Consider the following 10,688-nt stretch of genomic DNA (forward strand, 5'->3'; position numbering starts at 1 on the left):
GTAAAATGAACAATTAACGTAAATAAACAAAAAAAATTGTATTTTTAAAGGTATGTTACTGTACACCCAAAGCACTGATGTTTGCTAATCCTTGAAAGTTAAAAAAAACAAACAAAAGTTTGCAACACCCTTCTTATAGTAATTTATGCATTTGTTTTCATATCATATATCTTCAAAAAACAAAACAAAGTTGTTAAAATTGCAGAAAACGTGTAATTTCCCAGCCAACAAGAAAATAAATAAGATTAGCAGCCATGGTTACATGAAATTAAAAATGGGGGAGGGGCAAAGTAGTCTTCAAAACATTATTAATACCTGGAAGCTTCAATTTTAATAATTTTTTTTCATTTTATTTTTGCTAAATGTTAAGCTACCGGAAATGCGTCACACTATTCCTAAATACATCCGGGCCACAACCCCGCCGCTCAGTGAGCGTAAACAAAGCAAAAAAGGAAAAGAAAAATCAACAAAAACAGCGATTTATTCGCTTTAAACGACTGAAGCGAATAAAACAAAGTTACCAGCTGCATAATATTAAACGGGTTATGGATACAGGAGGAGCAACGGTGAGAGATATGCACACATAATGCATGAACAGTCAACATAACGGTCATATTTAAATGGATGGCGTGATTTGCTCCTAATTGTACCTGTGGGGGCAGAAAGCTCGTTTTCTGGTTCACTTTAAAGGCTGTTTTCGTGTAATCTTTCTCTGAATTCTAATAAGAGCGAAAACGATGATAATAAAGAGCAGACGGTGTTTGTAACCTGCCTGTTTTCTGTGTAGACGCGGAGGGTGAGGGAGCTGCCGCCTCTCCCACAGGTGAGTAAATCAAACCTCATCTGAGCTAACAGCTCTGTAGCTCCTCTGTAATAACTTTTAATAAAAATCAACAAGAACCTGTTGATTTGTCACGTGGTGGCTGGTTTTTATTCATTTTATTTACTTTATGTTATTTACACATTTATTTATCCAGACGTTTTCGGTCTTAAATTATAACAAAAAAGTTATTGATAGAGAAAATATTGAATTAGTAGCTTATTAGAGAAATATTAAAGTGATCCACACTTGGTTTTACATTTCCTTTAATAATAATAAGTTTTATTTCTGTAGCACCTCGCAAAATGTACTAAAATCATTAAGACATTAGAGACATACAGTCCTGTGCAAAAGTGTTGCGCCACCCTTCATTTTTTTTCTTTTGTGCTCTTAAGCAACAACTTATTCAATGAAACAGGAGAAAGTCGAGTAAAAGCACCCAGAGATCTGATAAACTCCTCACACAGACTTGAACAATCAGACTTGGTGAATTTAAAGCCTGTTTTTAAGGGATTTGGTTTTTATTTCTGAAAAATCTTAGTGATTTCCTTCTCGGTTTACGTCAGATGAAGTACTTCCTGGATGTTTTTACTCACCGACACACTCATAAATACACACTGCCGCTCCAAGACACTGAAAAAGGGGCTTGACCTGTGCTCGGAGTAATCCTCAGTCCTGGCAGATGTACTAACACAGATTTAGCCGAGAATAAAACAGTCAGGATGTCATGTGTCACTTAACTCCTGTCTCGCTGGTTTCTTGGGGGAGAAATGGCTAGAAAGACGCCGGTAAGATGCTTGCTTCGGTTGTTTTATCCGACTCTGGGTTATAACTGAAAGTTCTTGAACTTTTTACGTTAAAATCTTAACTTTTTCATTGGTTATGCAAGTGCTGGTGGCTTAGATAATCTCTTATAATGGGCTTATCCTGTTTTGTAAGAGCAGCCATATCACTTTCAGGCAGTTTGTGTCTAAATTTCGAAATTACGTTTCTTTGGTTCTTGTGTTCTTGTTACCGAAGGAGTGATAGTTATTAGATATGTTTAAGATGCGTTTGATGGCACCAAAAAGCTTTCCAGTCAGATTTTCTCAGACTCTGGTGTGTCTAGTAGCAGTGTATACCCAAGGGTCAGTTTTAGGGTCTTGTTCTTGCAGGATTTCAAATAAAAAGGTCATAAAAAGTGTTTAGTTTTGTTTCTAGATTTACTAGAATGTGTTCATAACTTGTGTTGTTCCGTTGGTATGGACAGAAATTCAGAAAATATAACTCTAGGTCTTATTTCCCAATTATTTTTACATAGGTTTCTTTTTTGGTGTGACTGATTTGGGAATGAAAAAACTGCATTTAATGTGTTAAACTTCAACCCAAATCTATAAAAGAAGGAATAAAAATGTTCTTTAGAGGGGTTTTTATGAGTGAACAAAGGGAGAAATCTGACTTCTGTGTTTCACTGTGTTTCTCCAGAGAGGCCAGCGATCTCTTCCCACAATGTCGAGGTGGGTAAACATCTTCATTTCAAGCAGCTACTGTGGTGTAATGCTAAAGGGGACCTATGAAGCTTTTTTGCCATGCAGATGCAAGAGGGGTGTGTGTGTGTGTCTCAATGATCCAGGAGCATCCCGGTGACAGTCTTTGTGTTTTCCCGCACGACATCACAAGGCAAAAGTAGCAACTAAGTAAATTGGAGATAAGTGAATAAGAGGAACAATGGACAGGAAACTTTCCAATCCGATTGAATTTATATATAGTCAGTCCTTAAACAGTGAGTGGAAAAGCACAAGATCTGAACTCTGATCAACTTTCAACACTGATGAGGCAGCAATAGATTGCCATCATATTAAAGAAGCATGTAACAAAATACAAATGAAATAATAATAATAATAATAATGATAATAATACCTACTGAATTAGAGGTCACAATAAGTCAGCCAGACTTCAGACTGCTCTGTATCTTCATTTTTTTCTACCTGGGTCTGTACGACATCAGAGAAAGGGGCTATCAGTCATATGGTCATCCCAGACTCAAAAGCCTCACACACCTGTCAATTCTAATATAGTTATGGTGGGGAGGAGCTAAAACGGCTGCTTTTAGACAGGGGATGAACTGAAGGGCTGCACCAAAGCCCAGGATAAGATAAATGAGGATGATTTTGGACTCTGATTCATGCAAAGTGACTCTAGTAGAGTCCAAGAATAAAAAACTGAAGCAGTAAATGAGCAAACGAAGTCCACTTTAAACAGCAAAACTAAACTTTTCTTCTCTCTTTTCTTTGTTCTTGCGACCTGTGCACATGTGAAGTCAAGACACAGGTGGGTAAAAATATTTCTAATAAACAAGTTGCATTTCGTCTCAAACTCATTTTTTATGTAACTTAGCTTTATTTATTTATCCCTTCATGTGCACAGAAGATGTTCCAGCACCAAAGCACAAGAAGAAGAGAGCGAAAAAGGAGACAAATGGGGTGGACGATACAGACGGTAAGAAACAGCTTTGTGTTCTCATATTTGATGCTTCACGAACATGAATTTAAAGGTTTGAAGGGCTTCTTTAATATAACCTTTTCATGCACCTCACTGTATCTTCACCGCTCACACCATGAGCATATTTCTCATTGTCATCCAAATTATCTTCAATTTGCCGTCATGAGCCCAAAGAAAGCTTTGAACTGTTGAGCAGTGTAAAACTCGTTATACAGTGGGGCAAAAAAGTATTTAGTCAGCCACCGGTTGTGCAAGTTCCCCCACTTAAAATGATGACAGAGGTCAGTAATTTGCACCAGAGGTACACTTCAACTGTGAGAGACAGAATGTGAAAAAAAAAATCCATGAATTCACATGGTAGGATTTGTAAAGAATTTATTCGTAAATCAGGGTGGAAAATAAGTATTTGGTCACCTCAAACATGGAAAATCTCTGGCTCTCACAGACCTGTAACGTCTTCTGTAAGAAGCTTTTCTGTCCCCCACTCGTTACCTGTGTGAATGGCACCTGTTTGAACTCATCATCTGTATAAAAGACACCTGTCCACAGCCTCAAACAGTCAGACTCCAAACTCCGCCATGGCCAAGACCAAAGAGCTTTCGAAGGACACCAGGAAAAGTATTGTAGACCTGCACCAGACTGGGAAGAGTGAATCTACAATAGGCAAGCAGCTTGGTGTGAAAAAATCAACTGTGGGAGCAATCATCAGAAAATGGAAGACATACAAGACCACTGATAATCTCCCTCGATCTGGGGCTCCACGCAAGATCTCATCCCGTGGGGTCAAAATGATCATGAGAACGGTGAGCAAAGATCCCAGAACCACACGGGGGGACCTGGTGAATGACCTGCAGAGAGCTGGGACCAAAGTAACAAAGGTCACCATCAGTAACACACTACAACGGCAGGGAATCAAATCCCGCAGTGCCAGACGTGTTCCGCTGCTGAAGCCAGTGCACGTCCAGGCCCGTCTGAAGTTTGCCAGAGAGCACATGGATGATACAGCAGAGGATTGGGAGAATGTCATGTGGTCAGATGAAACCAAAGTAGAACTTTTTGGTATAAACTCAACTCGTCGTGTTTGGAGGAAGAAGAATACTGAGTTGCATCCCAAGAACACCATACCTACTGTGAAGCATGGGGGTGGAAACATCATGCTATGGGGCTGTTTTTCTGCCAAGGGGACAGGACGACTGATCCGTGTTAAGGACAGAATGAATGGGGCCATGTATCGTGAGATTTTGAGCCAAAACCTCCTTCCATCAGTGAGAACTTTGAAGATGAAACGAGGCTGGGTCTTCCAACATGACAATGATCCAAAACACACCGCCCGGGCAACAAAGGAGTGGCTCCGTAAGAAGCATTTGAAAGTCCTGGAGTGGCCTAGCCAGTGTCCAGACCTCAACCCCATAGAAAATCTGTGGCGGGAGTTGAAAGTCCGTGTTGCTCGGCGACAGCCCCAAAACATCACTGCTCTCGAGAAGATCTGCATGGAGGAATGGGCCAAAATACCAGCTACTGTGTGTGCAAACCTGGTAAAGACCTATAGTAAACGTTTGACCTCTGTTATTGCCAACAAAGGTTATGTTACAAAGTATTGAGTTGTATTTTTGTTATTGACCAAATACTTATTTTCCACCCTGATTTACGAATAAATTCTTTACAAATCCCACCATGTGGATTCATGGATTTTTTTTTCACATTCTGTCTCTCACAGTTGAAGTGTACCTCTGGTGCAAATTATTGACCTCTGTCATCATTTTAGGTGGGGGAACTTGCACAATCGGTGGCTGACTAAATACTTTTTTGCCCCACTGTATATGGCTTGCTCATGAAAGCCTGCACATATATAACAGCATTTATGTTCACTAAAGTCCTAAAAAACAAATTGTTACCATTAAAATTCTTCCATAACTCTGGAGAATAATTTTAAGTAAAGGATAACAACATAAAACCACAAAGAAGGAGAGTAGACTTTTCAAATTTGTCCTAAAATTTCTGTATAAAAATTTCAATTTCCTCATTTGCCTCCACCCACTGTTTAAAATAAAGCTGTAGCTTCTTGTGCCACCTTCAGATCAGGGGATGGAGATGGGAGGCATGGGCAGCCGCAGGGCTTCTGGAATCGGGGATCATCTGACCCTTGAAGCCACAGTCGAGGCCCCGCCACAGAGGAGGAGGAAGAAGAAGAAAACTGCCACTATAGGTGAATTCAAGAATTCTGTCTCTGCTAGTTGTCGCTGCTTTATATTGCAAGGTAGGGACCCTGTAATAATACAGAGAGACCTCCAACAATCAGACAATGTCCTAAGAGCAAGCGACGGTGGAAGGAAAAACCTCCTTTTAACAGGAACAAACCTCCAGCAACCGTGTGCCGCCACCAGTTGGGGGTGAGGGGAGAAAGACTCTTTAATAATAACTTCAGCTAGCTCCATATTTTTAACTATAGACTCTACTGGAGTGGCTTTGCATGATTCACAGCTCAAAGTAATCCTTATGGAGCTTATTGTGAATCTTGCATCAGCCCCCTCAGTTCATCATCTACCTGAAACAAGCCACTTTAGCTCTTCCCACTTCAAACCAGCTTTCTTATGATTGTCTGCCTCTCACAAACGGCAGGTGGGTGGAGCTTCTGCGACTCTATGACAGACTGCAGAGCCAAATTTAGAAAAAAGTGTCTGAATGTGAGCAGTTAGAGCAATCTGAGGACTGAACTTTTGGCTGAAACTGAAACTTTGCCCATGTTGTGAATCCTGGATTTCAGGTCTTGAGGACGACCACGCCGACCTGGTGAACGGAGACACCGCGGACCAGACCACAGATGGAGAAGAAGTGGTCAGGAAACCCCGAAAGAAAAAGTAAGAATTTATTATTTTAATACAGGTGCACTAATTGTAAATTTCTGGCTTGATATCCACATTTAAAGAAATCATTTGGCTGACAGTTGATTTTTATAATGTTGCTGTTCTTGTTTATTCCCCTTTATTGACTCTGAGACACACAAGTGTTCACAATAAATTAATAACTGAGCTGATGTAAACCATCATTGAAGGAGAACAAATTCAAACGTACGCTGGGCCTCGATATGGCAACAGCACCGCCTACAACTGCAAAGCTCTCCAGCGAGTAGTGCGGTGCTCTGAACGGATAATTGGAGGTGAGCTTCCCTCCCTCCAAGACATCTACAGGAAGCGCTGCCTGAGGAAAGCGGGGAGGATCATCAAGGACTCCAGTCACCCCAGCCATAAACTGTTCAGACTGCTTCCATCAGGAAGGAGGTTCTGCAGCATCCGGTCCCGTACCAGCAGACTGAGAGACAGCTTCTTCCATCAGGCCATCAGACTGCTGAACACTTCCATAGACACCTCAGTTTCACTACTGGAACTTTAACATTATGCACTCCATACTGTACAGTAACGCCACTGTTTTGCACATGTCTCACTCTGTATATTTTTATATATTTTATTTATTGTTGACTCTATTTAATTTGTAAAATATGTGTACACACACACACACACACACACACACACGTAGAAAAATATTTAGTATACACATCCAGAAATGCATATACTATTATATATTGTACATATATTTATTAGTTTCAGATGTAGCCATTCTTGTATTTTGCTTGTTTACATTATTGTATTTTGCACAACTCTGTTGCTTGTGAAGCTCGAACACAAGAATTTCACTCACATGTGCTGTACCAATGTACCTGCACATGTGATGTGACAATAAAAGTGATTTGATTTGATTTGATTTGATATTTGCAAGTTACTATCTTTAATGTTGTGACCTGAGAATAGTCTGGCTTTTTAGTTTTAAATTTTTTTTTTTAACTTGCCATACACTCTTCAGGAAGTCCAAAGTTGTCGAGACGCAGCTTCCCGATGAGCTGGACATACCGGAGGATGACATCATCGCCGACACCCCTCCTCCATTGCCGCAGCATTCCCTGTTTGCCGCCCCACAGGGTCAGAGCCAGCCGGTCGGGAAGGTGTTTGTGGAGAGAAATAGTGAGTGACAGAAGAAGAAGAAGACGATATTGATGATGAGGCTGTTTGTTTAACTTTTTTTATGTGTTTGCATGCAGAGCGTTTCCAGGCTGCTGAACGCTCCGATTGGAAGAAGACCAGCGACCCGATGGACAACATGGCAGACTTCCAGCACATGCAGCCACTGTGGACCACCAGAGATGTTTCCATCAGAGTGCATGGAGGCTTCAGGTAACAGCAAAGTGTCTCCTGTATGACTATAAAAATCCCGAGTCCGTCCTCCCGTCCCAGTGTTCCTCCTCTCCTCTGTTCATGCTCCAGGGTGTTCGGTCTATACTGTCAGGGCTTCCTGGCCGGCTACGCCGTGTGGAACGTGGTGATGGTGTACATGCTAGCCGGGCAGCACCTCACCTCCCTGTCCAACCTGCTTGAGCAGTACCAAAGCGTGGCGTATCCCTCCCAGTCTCTGCTCTACATGCTGCTGGCCATCAGTACAGTGGCAGCCTTCGACAGGTAAAGCTGCACATTGGAAATCCATCATGGTTCGCCACGTTGCAAACAAAAACACATCACACCTTCTGGCAAATTAGAATCACCAAATAGCCAAACCCTACTGTGCGAGCAAAATGGACACAAAGAGAACACACGCAGGCACGGTATTTGCAAGAAAAACTTTGGTATTTGTGAGAAAAACTTGTTATACATTTATATTTACAAGAAACAAGATATGAGCTTGCAAAACAATTTTTTATTTTTGATATTTGCAAACCAAAAAATCGGTGTTTGTATATTTTCCAGAATGTTAATATTCATAAAAAAAAGTTTGATATTTGTGCACAAAAATGTTAAATTTTTTTAATATTTGCAAACGAAAAATGTGATTGGCTAGCAAAATTTTTATAATTTTTATATTTGCTGACAAATGTGGTATTTTCGATCAAAATGTTGCTATTTGCAAACAAAAAAATTTGCTTTTTAAAAACATATATTTGTAAACAAAACATTTTGGATTTAACAGTTGCAAACAAAAAACAGGTTTATTGTATCCGGTTGTTCAGTGATGACGCGACGAATCCTACTTCCGGGCCTAAAGTAGTCTGCGTTTAATATGGCTTTTGTGTTGTTAACATGTTTAATGTTTTGTATTTTCTTCTATTTGATCTCAAAAAGCTCCTAAAACAGTCAGTGATCCCTGTTGACCTCCCTCGGCTTTTATTACCACTAATCATTTATTTAAGCTCAGTTTTTAAAACCTTAGGATGTAACTACAGCCCAGCCCATGCAGCAGTATATGAATGACTAACCTCGTATTGTGGATGGATTATCTCAGTTGTTCTCCTGGCTGAAGTTTGGTCCTTTTACAGCATCCTGCCATGCGATTACATTTGTTCCTGACCACCGAGAACACTCACGGTAACTTTTATCGAGTGGAAAAAAAGTTAGCTTGTTTATATTATGCTAACATAGCTGTGTCGCTAGCGGTCACGTAGCACATCATTATATACCAGCTAGCCAAACTTTAGTTTTCTGTCTTCATTTATGTTGGAAGTGATAACAGAGCTGTACGTTTTAATTTGTTTCCAAAACCCCGCAGTCAGAACATGCTATATTGTATTTAGATAGAAGCTAGCGAGCTAACTTCCTGCTAACTTCTAACTCCGTTAAATGTCATAAATTCCGTTTTCATGGATGCCTGGATGTTAAACTCAATTGTTACACCTGGTAGAGCAGAACGCTGATCATTTTATTAAAGATGAAAGACTTTAGACAGTTTTTCAACTCTCAGTAATGCCACAGTGATCGTTTGATATATGGACCTGCAGTGGAGTTTAGACCCAGACACGGCTAGTGACGTCAGACTGAACAACCGGATTATAAATACTTTTGTATTTGCAAATAAAACGTCACTATTTTGCAGTCAAAACTTTCAGATTTTTATGTTTGCAAACAAAAATTTTGTATTTGCAAACAAAAAGGGGTTATTTGTTTATTTTGCGAATAACGCTTTCTTATTTACAAACAAAACTTTTGATAGGAGCAGGTGTCTTAAGTAAATCTGCAACATCATATAAGTGGTGGTGCAGTTCAAACTGTACCCAGTTAAAAAGAACGTGTTGAAACTTTGACCTCAGGTGAGGGGCTATAGAGCTGGGGTGGGACAGGGATCTCACTTTATAAATCTTGTAATTAAAAGTGTGAAGTGAATGAATACTGCATCCATTTACGCTATGAATTAGATGTTTGTGTTTTCTACAAATGAAACTCTCCTCAGGGTGAATCTGGCCAAAGGCCCCGTGGCTCTGCGGGAGTTCATCACGCTGGATCCGGTGGCTCTCGCCTCGTTCTGTGAGTCCTCCTTCCTTCTCTGTCTGTGCTTCAGAAACACATCATCGTGGGCTCTGTTTGGGATTCAGTTGACACGCTTTGCTTTTTGCACACAGTGTATTTCTCAGCGCTCGTCCTCTCTCTGAGCCAGCAAATGACCAGCGATCGGATCAACCTCTATTCCAACAACACGGCACTACTGTGAGCTTGCTGGAATAATCTGATATTCCGATATCATTAAAAAGTCTGGTTTTGATACAGAGACTGACCTGATTCTGCTTTAGGCCTACAGGGTTGGAGCACCAAATTCTCCACCCATGGGTGACTGTCAACCTGGTGGTGGCCCTGCTGGTGGGCCTGGCCTGGATTTTAATCGCCATCAGACCTGAGACCGACTACACGGAGGGTGAGAGAGAGCAGTGTGGGTTGAGCATTTCTGCTTAAAAAAGGAAAAGCCAACTTAAAACATTTATTTTTGTTTTCTTATCCTTCCTCCTCAGGTTACCTAATGGCCATGGAGATTGAGCCTCCAAAGCTAGAGGACAAATCAGAAATGACCGCCTGAGAAAATTAAGAAATTACTGTACAGCTTTTTTTGTCATTTTGCACATATTTTTGCATTTTGTCGTGAATGTTGTTTAAGTTATTTTTGTACGTTTGAAATATGTTTATTTCTTTTTAAATACAGAGATTTAAAGAATAGTTTTTTCTCTCTTTTGTTTACAGTTGTTTCTCTACATGAAACCCATGAAAGAAAGCATTCACTGCATTCACTACACTGTTTTTCTGCTTGCCCAGGCTACTGAAGCACACTGAATGAGCTATGAAGAAATTTTAATTGAACTGAATTGATTTACATGGTCTACAGCAGCGGTCTCCAACCTTTTTTGCGCCACGGACCAGTTTATGCCCGACAATATTTTCACGGACCGGCCTTTAAGGTGTCGCGGATAAATACAACAAAATAAAACCAGTACCGGTACCAAATAAAACAAGATTTATTCATAACACACGTGAAAAGACCCAGGAAAACCGAGTTAACGATAAAAACGATAACAAAATAACAC

At 40.4% G+C, this 10,688-nt stretch overlaps 1 protein-coding gene across 1 annotated transcript; it reads left to right on the forward strand.

The window, feature by feature from the left end:
* Window positions 1-411: 411 nt before the first annotated feature.
* LOC308393753 (transmembrane protein 237B-like) lies at window positions 412-10,323 on the forward strand. Its single transcript, XM_080877710.1, has 14 exons — window positions 412-566; window positions 788-823; window positions 2,285-2,316; window positions 3,120-3,130; window positions 3,227-3,298; window positions 5,379-5,507; window positions 6,066-6,159; window positions 7,160-7,317; window positions 7,395-7,527; window positions 7,618-7,809; window positions 9,569-9,642; window positions 9,738-9,822; window positions 9,906-10,027; window positions 10,122-10,323. The coding sequence occupies exons 1-14, from the start codon at window positions 546-548 to the stop codon at window positions 10,184-10,186; spliced, it is 1,224 nt and encodes a 407-aa protein (XP_080733836.1). The 5' UTR covers window positions 412-545; the 3' UTR covers window positions 10,187-10,323.
* Window positions 10,324-10,688: the final 365 nt, after the last annotated feature.

The sequence above is a fragment of the Rhamphochromis sp. 'chilingali' genome (genome assembly GCF_963969265.1).
Source record: "Rhamphochromis sp. 'chilingali' genome assembly, chromosome: 3".
In the NCBI taxonomy this organism is placed as follows: Eukaryota; Metazoa; Chordata; class Actinopteri; order Cichliformes; family Cichlidae; genus Rhamphochromis; species Rhamphochromis sp. 'chilingali'.

What these genes read in the sequence shown, in the direction of transcription:
- LOC308393753 (XM_080877710.1), top strand. Translation starts at nt 546, where the DNA reads ATGGATACAGGAGGAGCAACG. An exon ending in TGGATACAGGAGGAGCAACG is followed by an intron (nt 567 to 787) that starts GTGAGAGATATG and finishes TTTTCTGTGTAG; the next exon opens with ACGCGGAGGGTGAGGGAGCT. An exon ending in GAAGAAAACTGCCACTATAG is followed by an intron (nt 5,508 to 6,065) that starts GTGAATTCAAGA and finishes CCTGGATTTCAG; the next exon opens with GTCTTGAGGACGACCACGCC.